General features: G+C 37.4%; 1 protein-coding gene across 1 annotated transcript; it reads left to right on the forward strand.

Annotated features, from left to right (window-relative positions):
• Positions 1 to 276: 276 nt before the first annotated feature.
• On the forward strand, positions 277 to 1975 carry LOC112024908 (UPF0481 protein At3g47200). The gene has a single exon (XM_024057557.2). It carries the CDS (start codon positions 348 to 350, stop codon positions 1815 to 1817), a length of 1470 nt encoding a protein of 489 aa, XP_023913325.2. The 5' UTR covers positions 277 to 347; the 3' UTR covers positions 1818 to 1975.
• The last annotated feature ends 15178 nt before the right edge of the window (positions 1976 to 17153 follow it).

Below are 17153 nucleotides of genomic sequence, written 5' to 3' on the forward strand. Positions count from 1 at the left end.
ACACATTGCTTTGTGAAAAGATAATCAAAATTAGACTTTAACTACAATCGAGCATTGTCAGAATACCTTGTACATTCCACATGTAATCGAATTTCAAAATTCGTGTTTATGGTGCGAGCCATGGTTTGATCTAATCTTGGTTAGCTAGAGGACATTGGAACCTAGGAGCTAGACTTTGATTTAAATCAATTACACATCTTAAGAAATATTAATAATTGTTAAGGGTAATCACTCTGAGAGAGAGAGAGAGAGAGAGAGAGAGCAAAAACCAGTTGGACCATTGTTGACAATACTATGAAGGTGGGACCTTTTCATCCAACCATACTCTACAATTTCTCCTAACTTGTATGGTACATGACGTAACCCCCCTTCAGCCACATGCTCCCCCCTTATCTTCCCGAAACTTCCAGCAAGTAGAGCCACACCAATTTGAGCTTCACAACCATAATCTAAAAAAACTAGAATCCATGATGGGAAGCAATTCCGTGGATAAAAATTCAAGTCACATAGTGAGCATTTGGGAGGTCAACAAGGATCGCCTAGACAAGATGCACGAGAAGATCTCCCAAAACCCAAGGTTACTAAGCAAAGCCGCAGGTAAAAGAACATGTTGCATCTTCAGAGTCCCCAAGAGCTTAATCGACATCAATGGCAAATCGTATCAACCTCACATCGTCTCCATCGGCCCCTATCACCGTGGCGAGCCTCACCTACAAATGATCGAGGAGCACAAGTGGAGGTACCTAGGTTCTTTGCTTTCTAAGACCAAAATTATAGGTTTAACCTTAGAGGACTACTTGAAAAGCATACAACCACTTGAAAAAGAAGCTAGAGAGTGTTATTCTGAGACCATTCACCTCAGCTCCAATGAGTTCCTAGAAATGATGGTTGTTGATGGTTGTTTTATATTGGAGTTGTTCCGCAAGGTTGACAATCACATAAGGTGCGATCCCGATGACCCTCTCATCACTATGGCGTGGATATTACCGTTTATCTTCAGAGACTTTCTCAGGCTTGAAAATCAAATTCCATATTTCATTTTGGAACGTTTATTTGAGGTTACAAAATTGCCTCAAGAGGAGTCTGGTCCATCCTTGTCCTTAATCGCTTTGCGATTCTTCAACTACACAATGCAAAGACAAGACGATATCATAGAGAGTCACCACGATCTTAAAGGCTTGCATTTGCTTGACATGGTTCGCTCAAGTTTTTTCCCACCCGATCAGCTAGAATGTGCAGAACGAGTCAACGCACCAACCCATATCATCCACTGTGTCTCAAAGCTACGCCGTTCGGGGATTAGGCTGAATCCAATCAAGTCGGACAGTTTCTTGGTTGTGAAATTCAGGCACGGTGTGATTGAGATGCCCACTATAACAATCGACGATTTCATGACTTCTTTCTTGATGAACTGTGTGGCATTCGAGCAATGCCACAATAGTCGCTCTAAGCACATTACGACTTACGCTACATTTTTGGACTGCCTTGTCAACACTTCTAGAGACGTGGAGTACCTTTCTGACCAGAACATAATCGATAATCAGTTTGGTTCTGAGGCCGAGGTTGCTCGATTCATCAACAATCTGGGCAAGGATGTGGCTTTTGATATTGATATGTGTTATTTGTCGAAGTTGTTTGAGGATGTGCACCACTATTATCGGAATAGTTGGCATGTACAATGGGCGAGCTTTAAGTATACATATTTTGACACCCCATGGTCTTTTATTTCTGCATTGGCTGCCCTTGTGCTCTTAATCCTTACGCTTGCGCAGACTTTCTACACAGTCATAAGTTATGTGAAACGTAATAAGGACTGATAATCAGCCACCTTAATTTTCTCTCCGCAGTTTTAGGAGGATCAAGGAGAATTGTAGGAGTGTCAAATTTTTGAAGTTTGTTGTTTAAGTTTTGAGTTCTTGTAATTGATCCTTTTTGCCAGGGGTATGTAAAATGCTAATCTGTGTGTTTATTATTACTAGATTTATTATTGTTATTATTATTATTATTGACAAATCCTACTAATTAGGCTATCTAACGTTCAAACATTATTTTCCAACAAATAAAAATTCAAACTTTCCCATATAGACAAACTTTCGTTATTATTTCCCAGCAATCCTGGTGGACAAATTGCCGTATCAAATGCGTGCAGGTAAGGGCGGCTTCCAAGGAATATTCAATATTGGATCCATATATTTATCCTTTGTCCCATCCACGCTAGCTAGACTTCGACGTATAACTGCGCGTCTGTGTCTACTTAATTGCTCCGTGACCAAAGAAGTGTACGTCTCTTGGAGCATTCACATTCATGGCTGTAAAACCACTTAAAAGTTATTTTAACATTCCAAATCATAAAAAATGTGTTAATGGTGCTATATTTAAAATAATTTACCAATTAGTTACAGTAAGAGCATTTTTATCAAAAGTTGTAAAATTTTTAGCATTTAACATATCACTTTATAACACAACCCATATCAAAAATTTTATTTTTTTTAATCACTTCATTTAAATATTCTTTCTTTATTATTTTTTATTCAATTTTTTATTCTTCCTCTCTCTCCCTCTGTCTTTGTCTCCCTCTTTCTCAACCCAACAAATCTAGAACTTCTCCCTCTCTCTAATCTTCCGCTCTCAAACCTTCTCTCTCTCCATAGTAATCCAACAAAGAAATAACAAAAAGAAACAAAACCCAAATTGTGATTATTGGACTTTGGTGAACGCCTAGCCGGAGCTTAACGAAACCCATTGACAGCCCGGAATGCCGCTTCATCATCTTGGCCTGGATTTCCGTCTCTGACATCTTTGACAGATTAGAAGGCCGAAGATCGGAGTCACCAAAGGGCATGGATTTCTTGCCCCACTCCTTCCAGGCCTCGTCCTCCTTGTCATCAACGACATTGTCAAGATCATCCGTTATGTGAGAAGCAGAGAGAAAGAGAGAAAAGATAGAGAGAGTGAGAGTGAGAAAGAGGATAGAGTAAGTCTGAGGAGAGAGAGAATTAAAAATATTAAAAAAAATTATAACATCTTGCTATAGTGCGCTCTCAAAAATGAGAGTTCACTGTAGCAAAATGTCAAATTTGTTAGCATATGGCATCTTTGATGGAGTAGGTTTTTGTGGTTATAAATGCTAAAAATAGCATTTTAGCACTTATAGCACCCTTGATAAGAGTGCTCTAAGCTGCTACTAGCGTGTTGCTATTAATTTTTTTATTAGAATTTATCTCTCTCTCTCTCTCTCTCTCTCTCTCTCTCTCTCTCTCTCTCTCTCTTTCTCTCTCTCTCTCTCTCTCTCTCTCTCTCTCTCTCTCTCTCTCTCTCTCTCTCTCTCTCTCTCTCTTGTTGTTAGTTTTTGCCTTGCTCTTCGACTCTCTCACTCACTCTCCTCTCTCTTGCCATTGGACTCACCATCGATCTCATGGGTCTCTATTGTGGGTCGATTTGTAGGGCCATCCATTACATCAATCATTGTTGTTTGTGGATCTATATTGTTTATCTTCGATCTCTATTGTTTATCTTCGAGTTCGCCGATCTATCAGTGGCGTTTATTGGGTTCATGGTCAGTGGCTTAGTGATATGATTTTCAATTTTGGTGGTTTTAGGTTTCAATTGATGTTGTGGTAGGTTTCGATTGTGGTGCTGATGATGGTTGGTTGTATGAGTTGCGGCGATTTTGTGGCTTTTATGGTGATTGGTGATATGGGTTTGTGGTGGTTTTTGTTAGAAATTTAGACCCCTTAACCCAACCAGATTAACTTAGTTAATTAGCCAAGTGATTAACTTAGTCAAATTATGCAGTTCTAGGTTATCACAAACATACAATCATATCAAAAATATAAAGCAGCGAAAATATAAAAGACACAATGATATGATCACTCAGGAAACCACACGGTAAAAACCTGGGGAGGATTTGACCTAGCTATCCTCAAGGTAAACCTGAATCCACTATGCGAAAGAATCGAAGTTCATACAAAAGGATTTACAAGCTCCCTGCTTGACTTCCTAATGCTACCCACCAGTAGAACTTACTGACAAGACCACGTGCAAGCTCCGAATCCACGGACTCCTTCCTTGGATTCTCCAATCAGCTACAAGCACCCACGCTTGTTATTCTTTAAGCTCCAATAGCAACAACCAAGTTGATCATCAAGATGTTGATATAATCTCTACCTTGAAAACCCTAAATTTTGTGTAAAGGAAAAATCCTCTAGATCTCACAAGAGATTTACACAAAACAGCAATATGAGTAACAAAAACTTAGAGAGGTTTGGGTACAAAACCCTAGATACAAAAGAGGCACTCTCTTCTCTCTCAAAAGATCTCAAAAAAGTGGCTTAGGGTTTCCTTTATATAGTGGGAGAAGTAGATTTGAAACCCTAATCCTTAATGGGCTTAAGCTACTATTTGGGCCGACTTAAAATTCTACAGATACGATTTTCGATTGATCGAGCTTGTTCTTCGATCGATCGAACTAGGCAGAATATGAAGTCTTCTTCCTGCAGCTTGTATGTTCTTGAATCTTGACTTGAATCACCTTGAGCATTGTCTAATATAACCTATAGACTCTAAGATCTATATCTGGACAAGTTTGTGTTCACGATTTGCCAATTGTTCTAAACATTTAGAACCTAATAGTTTTTTTTTTTTTTTTTTTTTTAAAGAAGAAAATTGGAGTTGCGGTGGTTTTTGGTGGGTTGATGTGGATTTTTTTTGGAATAGTGAGTTTACGACCATGGGTTGTGGCGACTAGCTATGCTGGTGATGGTTAGTGCATGGTGGTTGTAGGTGGTTGTTCTTGCTTCAGATAAGAGAGAGAGAGAAAGAGACATAGATGAAGAATAAAGAAATAATATTTAAATTAAGTGATAAAAAAAATATAACCTTTAATGTTGAGTGTATTGTAAAGTGCATGGGGGTGTTAAAATAGATAAAATAACTTTTTGAGTTGCTTAAAACTAAACTTTTTAGCACCACCAAATTGAATACTCTTAAAGATGTTTTGTAGTTTTTCTTAAGTTTAGTTCTTCTAAACCTACTATCAAACAATCAAAAAAGGAAATTTCTTCAACACCTAAACTAGATAAAAATTGCGCCTTAAAGTAGAAAACAACTTTGGGGATTTAGTTAGATATAGAGAATGCATTATGCACTCCACAATGCACATCAATAATCAGTACTTAATTTTGATTATTTCTTTAAAATTTTGTGCAATGCAATATAAACAAAGGGACACAAATTATCTCTAGTGCATTAGAATCGATACAATACAAACATGTGTCTAATTTTTATCACGTGTCTAAATCGTGTCGCTCTAATGCACTAGAGCTAACACTTACCCAAAACAAAGTACTTGCCTAGTTTTCAGATCATATGTTCTATGATAACATGCATGCATCAAAAGTGATACATGAGACTAGGTATCGATGGTTGTGATTTAAAGGGAAAAATAAAATAGTTTTAGATTAAAAACCATTTTGATAAAATTATGACTGACAAGGAGTTGATGTGGAGATAACTTGAAATCTCAACAGTGAATCATAGTTATGGGAGGTCCTGACAATCATCAAGATCTCATAATTTTATGGTGAATAAGGTAGTCTATTTATTGATGGGGTTTGAATTAGGGGATCAATCGAAGACATCCTTCATGATCTCATTTACCAATGAAGTTTTTGATGTGGGAAACCTTAAAATCATATTTGAGATAGAAAATTCTGATTTTGAAATGGAAAATTCACATTTTGAAATGGGAGAAATGAGAATCAGGCAAGGATGGACTTACATGGGGGCCCAAGGGGGCTTGGGCCCCCCCTGATATTCCTAAAAGATTTTTTTATTTTTTTTTATTTTTTTTATATACAATATAACTAAGCCCCAATACAGAATAGAGTTGGGCCCTCCTTACTTCAAAAAGCTTGCCCCTCCTCCAAAACTAAAATCTTAACCCAGCCCAAAAAACAATCTTCAACCCTTTTTACAAATAAAAACGCAGCCCATTAAAGTCGGAATTTACCCATTAATTAAAAAAAAAATTAGAAAATCAAATTGAGAGAGAGAGAGAGAGAGAAACGCATACAGACAATACCCAAACCCCCCAGTACTCACACAATGTCGACACAGGAGTCACAGAGGGCCAGCTGGCCAGATAGTAGAGAATTAATAATAGTATTATTAAGTGTTTGACTGTTTATTGGTAGTGGGGCAACAAAAGTGGTAAAGTGGGCTAGCAGAGCAGTGAGTCAGGAAAAAAAGGGTAAAGCTAGGAAAATGGTATGTTGGCATATCATAATAAATTGACAATGTCGTAGTGGGCAACAATCTATATAGAGTTGAATATTTAATACACTATTGTCCACAGATTGAAGAACATAACAAAGACAAATACATCATAGAATAAAAATGTCGCACAAATTGAACAAAATAAAATTGTCACACTTGTTCACGTCGCTAACTCATAAGTCATAATGCTTTAATTAATATTTTAAAATTATATAAATTTATGAAACTAATAAATCTATCAATTGAGAAGTCTAAATTTATATTTGATGCATTATGTATATTAACCACATTCTAAGATTTGTCTTTACTTAGTAACAACAATTAGTCATTTTGTAAAATTTAAAGAACGTTCAGTTCACTTTTCATAGATGATTGCATTATAATATATTAAGAAATAATGATGTTTTGTGTCTTTTGTCTTTGTTGGTAGATGGTTGCATTTTAATATATTAAGAAACAATGATTTTGTGTATTTTTCTTGGTTGATAGTTTATTAATACTATATGGATGCTCATTTGGATTTTTTTTCTTATACTCGCCCCCCCCCCCCCAACTTGAAATCCTAGAATCAGATCTTGATCAGTCAAGTAAAGTCTATACTTTTTTTTTTTTTTTTTTTTTGAAAGAGTAAAGTCTATTTTCAACAAAAAAGTAATTAGAAAAAAAAATTAAATAAGTTATGTAATTTAAAAATAATTTCAGCACAAAAAAGTTAATTTAACTAGAAAAATGCAACCTAATAGATATTCTAGGAGATCGATTCCACTTTATCGTACCAAAAAAATGATTTCAATCCACTAAAAAATATAGAACATAAACCCTAAAGTACAAAACCAACCCCCTTGGCCCTTCATATAAATGTCACGCAATTGGTTCGATTAAAGTACAAAATTTAGCTATATTATTTATTTGATAAAAAAATTTTAAAAGAAAATCGGAGGATTCTTCAATTAATTATGAGGTCATCTTTTATTCGAATAAAAAATTATTAACTTGTGACCTTCTTTGACTTGATGCATTTAGACAATTATAAACCGCTTGTGATCACAAAGCTAATGAGTTTAGGTGAATTGACACTTAAATAGAGATATATATGATTTGAATTTGAGTAAGGCTGGTATCACAACTACTTTTACAACTTTATCATAACTTGTGAGTGGTGAAATTGTGGACCCACAAATTTTTTTCACTACTTACAACTCACCACATAAGTTAGTTATGGCTAAAGTAATTGAAATTATTATGGTAGTAGACATACAGGATTTGAATATCCTTCTATCGTGAATGTGATTATAGAGTCAATACCTTTAGGTCAATTGATTTTTTTTTTTTTTTTTTTTAGTTTCTAATAGAAATGTACATGATTTGAATCTCTCTCCCTCCATTAAAAAATATATTTTTAAAAAACTATTAAAACTTAATTATATTAAATGTCAATGCAATGAAAGATAACAGTTTTCTGTTTTCTTAGTTGAGTGTTAGACCACTAAACCCAGTTTTGAACCGTCAAATTAATTTTTTTCTGGTGAAAAATTCATATGGTTTTTTAAAATGCTTAAATGCTCTAACAAATTAGTGTTAATTCTCCTATGATTTCACTTGAAAATATTGTGTTTGTGCATGAATCTTAGCTATACAGAGCTCACCTTCCACACACACTTGGGAAGTGAGAGTGATAAGGGTGTTTTGGGAAAGAAGTAAGCTTGTTACATACGATGAAGTCGTCAGTTCCATTGAGCTCGTCAGCTTCATCATGCATGCACGAAGGTACGAAAGCGACGATGCCATAAGCCGATGACCTTACCCTAGTACCCGATGGCATCTACATAAGACGACGAGAATCCTTGAATGGATAAAGATGCCAACGGGAATAAAGAGCGTGGCCTTGCTTGACCTCCATGAATATCTATACAAGAAAATATCTTGTACCCCACGATTAACTCTAGTCAAGGGAATCTCCGTAAGGAAAGGATCCCGCAAAATACATGTATTAATAAGGATTTTCCCTACAAGGATAGACCCTCTCCGCCAAGAAACAAATGTCAGCTCTACGCTACTATAAAAACCTCAAAGCCCTCACAAACCAAAAGACGCATAATTTTACCCCAGCTCTAGTACTCTAGAGTTATGAAAGTCCTCTAACTTAACATTCGGAGGGTATTTGGCCGATACCACACTGGTACTTTCTATAAGGTCTTCCTCATCTTTGTTGCACAAGTTGTTTCTAAAGCACATGAGGACTGTGTGACTCACTGATGATTTTTGGCATCATCAGTTGGCGCCGTCTATGGGGAACGATACGTTCAGAAAAAAATTAACACCTTCCTAGACAAAGATTTGTATGGTACTTATTTGCTCGATGGCAACCAACAACAATAATGGCAATGAACCATGAACTATTGCCTTCGAAAGACAGGTATAGATCCTAGCCGCTATTGTGGAATGCCTTACTAAGCAAAACCACGACCTGGAGGAACAGCTTCGCCAAAGGGATGCTGGGCCCAACAGTCACTGAGAGGAGCAAGAGGGCACCAGCGCTGAAAGAAGGGACTAGAAGGCAGCAACACCCAGAGTAGACAGGAGCGACAAGATACCAGCCGTCCTTCTATCACAGATACGGCACCACCACATATGGTTGCGGAGATGCAAATGATGAAGGAGATGATAGACTTCATGATGACCGCCTTTAAGGGGCGGGTGTCAAATGACCTAGACAAGTTGGTCCACCAGACGAACTCACCATTTACAGCCCCGTCATTTCATTCCCCCTTCCTGCAAAATTTCGTATGCTATGGATAGAAGCATATGACAGGTCAAAGGATCCCTTGGACCACCTAGAGTCATTTAAAACCCTCATGCACTTACAAGATATGGCGGATGAGATCATGTGCCGAGCCTTCCCAACTATACTGAAAGGTCCCTCAAAGGTATGGTTTAGCAGATTGATGCCCAACTCCATCGGTACCTTTAAGGAGCTTGGCACGCAATTTGCCTCGCACTTTATCAGGGGGCACAGGTATAAGAAGTCTACTGCATGCCTGATGAGCATCATGCAACAGGATGACGAGATACTGAGGTCTTACATAACCTACTTCAACAAGGAGGCCATCTCGATAGACGAAACTGATGACAAATACTTATTGCTGCGTTCACCAACAGTCTAAGGAAGGGGAAGTTTTTGTTCTCCTTATACAAGAACGATTCAAAAACCATGTTAGACGTACTTTATCGAGCTACTAAGTATATGAACACAGAGGATGCATTACTAGCCCGAGAGGAGAAACCCAAGAAGAGGGAAAGACAAGAAGATGCGTGGTAGGATAGGGGACGAAAGATGACTAGAACCGGAGACCAGGGGGAGGATAGGTGCTCCAAGCCCCCCACTAGAAGGTTCACTAACTTCACCCCACTGATTGCCCCCATTGATCAGGTATTGATGCAGATCAAGGACGATATGACCTTAGCATGGCCTAATAAGTTGAAGGGAGATCCCAACAAGAGGTCTAGAGATAAGTATTACCGTTTTCATCAAGATCACGGTCACAACACAAAGGAAACTACAACGATTCGTCAACAAAGAAAAGGTAGACCCACCACAAGAGCAAGTTGCAAGGAGGGATAACGAACGCCCCAGGCCACCACTAGGAGACATAAGGATGATTGTAGGGGGCAGGGCACCACAGCTCCCGGTTCATCTAGAAAGGTGTGTAAGACTTACCTAAGGATGGTTCAGAGCGTCTAGCTGACGAATTTCGTTCCAAAGATAGCACGATTCGACAACACCAAAATTGGGTTCTTGTACCGACCAATGCACCACTTGTGGGGTTCGGAGGAATAAGAGTATACCTTTTTGATGCGGTCACATTGCCTGTGACGGTTGGTGATTACCCTCAAAAAGTTACTAAGGATGTTACATTCCTTGTTGTCGACTATTCCTCTGCTTACAATGCCATACTGGGCCGTCTTACCCTCAATTTATGGAAGGCCGTAACTTTGACCTATCACCTGATAATTAAGTTCCCCACTAAGTACGGAGTAGGGGAGGTACGTGGAGACCAAGTGGCAGCATGCAAGTGCTACATAGTGATGTTAGAAAAGAAACAGACGATTGTAGAGCCCATTAAGGGATTGGAGGAGATACTTCTCAATAAACCCAGACTAGGCCGAATGACCAGAATCGGCATCCTCGCTAATCCCCCAATCCATCAAGCACTCATAACATTCCTAAAAGAGAACTAAGATATCTTTGCCTAGAGCCACGAAGACATGCTCAGGATTGACCCTTCAATCATGGTTCACAAGTTGAATGTATCACCCTCTTTTCCCCTTATCTGACAAAAGAAATGAGTGTTCGCCCAGGAGTGAGACAGGGTTATTGTGAAAGAAGTTCACAAATTGTAGAAAGCAGAGTTCATACAAGAAGTATACTACCCCGACTGGCTAGCCAACGTGGTAATAGTCAAGAAAGCCAATGGAAAGTGAAGGATGTGTGTAGATTTCACGAACTTAAATAAGGCATGCCCCAAAGATAGCTACCCACTCCTACGAATCGACATCCTAGTAGACTCAATAGCAAGATACCAATTGTTGAGCTTCATGGATGCGTTTTCTGGTTATAACCAGATTAAGCTGGACAAGGCTAATCAGGAGAAGACTTCGTTTGTCACTAGCCAAGACCTCTTCTGCTACAAAGTAATGTCATTTGGTCTCAAGAATGCGGGCGCAACGTATTAGAGGCTCATGAACAAAATGTTTACAAATTAGATTGGGAGGAATGTCCAAGTCTACATGAATAACAAGCTAGTGAAAAGTTGACAGGAAGATGACCATTTGGACAACCTCAATGAGACTTTCGATACCCTCCACTCTTACAACATGAAGCTCAATTCAAGAAAATGCGCATTTGGAGTAACAGCTGGAAAATTCCTAAGGTTCATGGTGTCTCAGAGGGGCATTGAAATCAACTTAGACAAGATTTAGGCCATAATGGAGATGGCACCACCTAGGAACATAAAAAAGGTGCAAAGCCTCAACAACAAGGTAGCGACGCTGACTAGGATTGTGTCAAGGGCAACAGACAGATGCCTCCCTCTCTTCCGCACAATGAAAAAGTCCTTTGAGTGGACGACTGAGCGTCAACAAGCATTCGAGGACCTAAAGACATATCTCTCCTCCCCGCCATTGCTAAATCCTTTTAAAAATGAAGAAGAGTTATTTCTTTACCTGGCCGTCTTCCCAGCTGTTGTCAACGTAGCCTTGATTAGAGAAGAAGACTGGGTGCAAAAGCCCATATACTATACTAGTAGAGAGCTTCGAGGCGTAGAGGAGAGGTGCCCCCTGATAGAGAAGCTAGCTTTTGCCTTAGTAACAGCAACTCGCAAGCTCAAACCGTATTTCCAGGCACACATGATGATTGTTTTGACAGACAAGCCTCTACGAAGAGCAATGAGTAGTCTTGAAGCCTTTGGACATATGGTGCTATAGGCAATTGAATTAAGTGAATTTGACATACAATAACACCCGCGCACTGCCATGAAGGGACAGGTGGTCGCTGACTTCATTGCGAAATTCGCCAATAAGGAAGGCCAGAGGCCAGAAGAGCATCCTCAATGGAGTATCCACATGGACAGATCATCTAACAAGCAGGTTGGCAGAGTAGACACAGTACTCCACCTTCTAGAAAGGGACAAGATCGAATGCATGGTTTGTCTTGACTTTCCTACGACCAATAATAAGGCAGAGTATGAAACTCTAGTGGCATGACTGGATCTCGCCAAAACAGTCGGGGCCATAAGTATGGTTGTTTATTGCAACTCCCAGGTAGTCACAAGTCAGGTAAACGATTAACCCTAGTCAAGGGAATCCCCATAAAGAAAGGATCCCGCAAAATACGTGTATTAATAAGGATCTTCCCTACAAAGAAAGACCCTCTCCACCAAGAAACGAATGTCAGCTCTACGCTACTATAAAAATCCCAAAGTCCTCATAAACCAAGGGACATATAATTTTACCCCAGCTCTGGCACTCTAGAGTTGTGAAAGTTCTCTAATTTAACATTCGAAGGGTATTTGGTCGGTACCACATCGGTACTCTTTGCAAGGTCTGCCTCTTCTTTGTTGTGCAGTTGTATTTAAAGCACGTGAGGACTGTGTGACTCATTAATGATTTTTGGCATCATCAGAGAGGATTATGATTCAATGAGGATGTGCATGATGTAGTCAATAAGCACACATGCTGACGTGCACGCTACTAATCATATCTAGAGTGTGCTTATATAAGCTATTGGAAAACTGTATTTTGAGTTTAAAATAAGCGTTTGTAAAAAAAATTGTGAAGAGTTATAGTGCAAAACAGTGTTTGGGGTTTAAAAAACATTTTTTTAAACTTCCAAAATGCCTAACTAAACGGACCTATACACTATTATTTTTTATATATTATATTTTATAACTGGATGAGCTGACCATTTGAATTTGATAGTTAAGAATTAAATGAGAGGATCGGTCTATATTGTCATCTATCACAAGTTTGTTAAATAATTGTAAGATATTTTGCATTTCTAACATTAGGCTTTAAAATTTGTGTGTGTGTGTGTGTGTGTGTGTGTGTTGGGGGGGGGGGGGGGGGGGGATATGCAGTCTTAAAAGTCATAATGTAAAAAAAAAAAAAAAAAAAAAAAAAAATCATAAAAAGAATAAGAAAATTAGAAATCTTCGTATAGTATTGGTTTACTCATTTCTCAAAAAACATTATATTTTCACTAACACGCCTTTTAAGCAAACACATATGTATATGAATATTAAAAATTTTCACTAACATTTAAGCAAATGCGTTCGCTTACAAACATATATATGTATATGAATTCTGATAGCTTCCACTAGGGCTTTGTACTTGATAGATTAATAAAAACAATATATGTTTGTGTTTATTTATTATGTTTTATTTGTCTTACAGTAGTTGTGAAAATACATTTAAAGTTGTTCAAATATCAGATATTATTTTTAGTCAACTTTGCTAATTTTTACAAAATTTTCATTTATTTGTATGTTAAATTAATTTCGATATTATTACGTTTAGACCTTTGATTAGAATCTAGTCCAACTTAAAAACCTTGAGTGCTTTCTTTTTTAGCTTTTAAAAAAAAATGAACTTCTAGGTTGATTTTTTTGTTGCACTATATTCAATATTCATATTGTGAATGCAAGTTTTTGTTCACATAATTATTTAGAATTAATTATTTATGATTTTTTTATGTGAGCCAAATAGCCAAAATATTGTTCATATTTCCACCTCATTTTCTAGGTTGTTGTCAAACAATAAGAAAATTAGTTATGCTTTTAAAAAATAAATTATTTACAACCAAAAAAAAAAAAAAACAATAACAAAAACTTTTGCTGCCAAAATATAAGCTAACCTCAAGTTCTTTGTATTTTCTGAAAATTGAAAATTAAGATAGTCAACGGTTAAAGTATCTCTACACTAAATAATTGTTCCAATTTTCACCAAAAAAAAATATTTGTTCTTGTTAGTTTCTAAAGGTTTAGAAATTTATGTATTTAGAACTCTAATTTGTAATATTGGCAAACCATGATCAAAACAATATGTTTAGTCTTGTTTAAGCTTGCTCAAAGTTGATTAATTATTGTAAAGTTAGAATCGAGAGACTGTAGATGCATTGGAGCATTTCGGTCTGGCTCGATCGATCGAAGAATAGACTTGATCGATTGAAAGTTGACCAGATTGCATTTTCTGCAGTTTTTCCAACTCAGCCCTAACTCATTAAACGTTTAGGGTTTTATGTTTTTGCCCTAGGTATATAAGGCAAAACCCTAGCCACGTTTTTAGAGTTGCTCCAGTTGTATTGTTGCTCATACATTGCTGTTTTGTGTAAATCTCTTGTGAGATCTAGAGGAGCTTTCCTTTACACAAAACTTAGGGTTTTCAAGATAGAGATTACTTCAACATCTTGATGATCAACTAGGTTGCTACTATTGAAGCTTAAAGAATATCAAGCGTGAGTGTTTGTAGTTGATTGAAGAATTCAAGAAAGAAGGAGTCCGTGGATTCGGAGCTTGCACGGGGTCCTGTCAGTAAGTTCTACTGGTAGGTAGCATTAGGAAGTCGAGCGGGGAGCTTATAAGTCCTTTTGTATGAACTTCGATTCTTTCATAGTGAATTCAGTTTTGCCTTGAGGATCGATGGGTAAAATCGTCCCCAGGTTTTTTACCGGTTTGGTTTTCCTGAGTGATCATATCTTGTGTTATTCATTATTCCGCTGCTTTATATTCTTGATATGATTGTTTGATTGTTTTAACCTAGAATTGCTTAATTTGACTAAGTAACAACTTGGCTAATTAACTAAGCTACTCAATCTGGTTATGTGTTAAGGAGTCTAAAACCGTTCAAGTGGTATCAGAGCAGGTAACTCTTTTGTTAGAGATCTTTTGATCTCTGAGCTGATCCTTGACCCCTGTTGTCATGGAGCATGGACACTCTCTTGTTGTTCCTCCTAACTTTGATGGGAATAACTATGCTTATTGGAAAGTAAGGATGAAAGCATTCCTGAAATCCATTGATGAGAGAGTTTGGAATTCCGTTGAATACGGATGGGAGAAGCCCACTACTCCTGTGAGTGAGTGTCAAACTTCTGAAAAAGAAGCAACTGGCTTCAATAGCAAAGTTATGAATGTCATCTTCAATGCTATTTCTATGGAGGAATTTAAGAGGATCTCTAATGTTGAGGTTGCTCATACTGCTTGGAAAATCCTCCAAACTGTGCATGAAGGCACAAAGGCAGCTAAGATAAACAAACTACAGCAATTAACTTCTAGATTTGAGAACATTAGGATGTCTGATGATGAATCTTTTGATGAATTTTATGCCAAACTGAATGATATTGTTAATTCTGCTTTTAATTTGGGTGAAATCTATGATCAACCTAAAATTGTTTGGAAGATTCTTAAATCTTTAACTGAAGACTATAGACCCAAAGTGACTGTCATTACTGAGAGCAAGGATATGAACTCCATCCCTGTTGATGAGCTTGTAGGATCTCTTCAGTCCTATGAGTCTGACTTGCCCAAAACAAACAAATCCAAATCAATGGCTCTTAAGTCTGTTAATGATGTTGAGGTTAGTGGATTTGATGATGAGCTCTCTGCTGCAAAGATAGCTTACCTTGCCAAGAATTTTAGAAACTTTCTGAGAAATACAAATAGAAGGGCAAGAGGTACAAATACTGCTGAACTTAGAAATTTTAGGAAGAATGATCCCACTAAGGTTAATAACTTTGAAAAACCTAGAGAAAAGTAGGTCAATCTTCAAACAATTCTTTGGGTGCTCAGTGTTTTGGTTGTTAAGGGTATGGTTATGTTAAATCTGAATGTCCTACATTCTTGAGAAATAAGGGTAAATCTATGGCTGTAACCCTTAGTGATAATGAGGTTTCTGATGATGAGTTTGAATGTGACAAGGATGGAAACTTCATTGCTTTCACTGCTACTGCTGTAGTCAATGAAAGCATATCTGTTGAGGAAAACCCTTCTGATGGGGAACTCTTTGAGGATGCAGATCTTCAAGAGGCCTATAATAAACTTTGCAAAGTTGCTGCAAAGGATGCTATGAATGTTGAACTTGGCCTGAAGAAAATTGATTCTCTTGAGCTTGAAAAGAAAAATTTGCTTGTTAAAATTTTTGATGCTAATGATCTTTTGAACCATGTGAAATCTGAGAACATGCTTTTACTTGATAAAGTCAAAACTTTAGAACATGATTTGTCTGTTGCTAGATCTGCTAGTTCTAAACTTGATCACATGCTGAATGTTCAAAAGTATCCTTCTGATAAATCTGGGATAGGATATGTTGAAAGCATCTCTGTGTCTACTCCACATTCCACAAACTTTGTTCCTCCATCTTCTTCTGAACCTTCTACGAGTGAGGTTGTGAGTGAATCTGTCAAACCCCCTGTGAGTGAGGTTGTTAAACCCATAGAAGTTTCACCACCTAAGAAGATTAGGGTTGACCTAGGAGAACCTAAACCTAAGGATTCTACCATTTCTAAGGAAAATATGCATGGTAAACCTGCTTGGGTTTGTCATTTTTGTAGAAAGTCTGGACACATTCGTCCTAACTGTTACAAGCTTCAAGTTGCTAAGAGAGCAAATAAACCAAAGGTGCCTGTACCTCAAGCACAAGATCCTATGACACTTATTGGTGAATTGGTTAAGGCGTTGAACCTTTATTCAAATTCTGGAGTTGGAAATCATGCGATTGTGAATAAGAACTCCAATGCTCATGGTGCATCTAAAAGGTTTTGGATGCAAAAGACTCGACCTAATTGAGTCTTTCTAACATGGTCTTTGTGCTTCATTGCTCATTCCTCTATGACCATTGTTCTTTGGTTTTTGTGTTTTTTTTCTAGGACTTGCATTGCATCACATTCATGTATTTCATTCTAGGATTTATTTGTTTTCTCTTTTGAAATTAAAAAAAAAAAAAAAAAAAAAAAAAAAAAGGGAAAAGCAAATTGTGTTTGGCACTATTTCTCTTGGTCTTTGAAAACAAGGTTGGTCAATTTACTTTCACATAACATGTCTTATGTACCTTGTTTAGGTTTGATGAGCTTATTTATTGCACTTGACTAGTTGAAACTTTGTAGTGCATGTTGTGTGGGAAATATGTTTATGGTTGTTGATCACTTTGTCTTGATCTTGATGTCACATGTTATTTGACTGTCGAACTTGATCCTTTTGAGAAAGGCATAAATAACCATCTCACCACTGTTCACTAGCCAATCATGAACACCTTAGTGCATATCATAAGATTCTGTGCTCGAGAAAGTGTAGCACATGCACAAAAAGAACATAAGGTGTAGCCTCAAA

Source organism: Quercus suber, unplaced genomic scaffold, assembly GCF_002906115.3.
Source record: "Quercus suber isolate HL8 unplaced genomic scaffold, Cork oak 2.0 scaffold_17, whole genome shotgun sequence".
Classification (NCBI taxonomy): domain Eukaryota; kingdom Viridiplantae; phylum Streptophyta; class Magnoliopsida; order Fagales; family Fagaceae; genus Quercus; species Quercus suber.

Coding starts and splice junctions, on each gene's coding strand:
- LOC112024908 (XM_024057557.2), top strand. CDS start 348: ATGGTACATGACGTAACCCCCCTTCAGCCACATGCTCCCCCCTTATCT.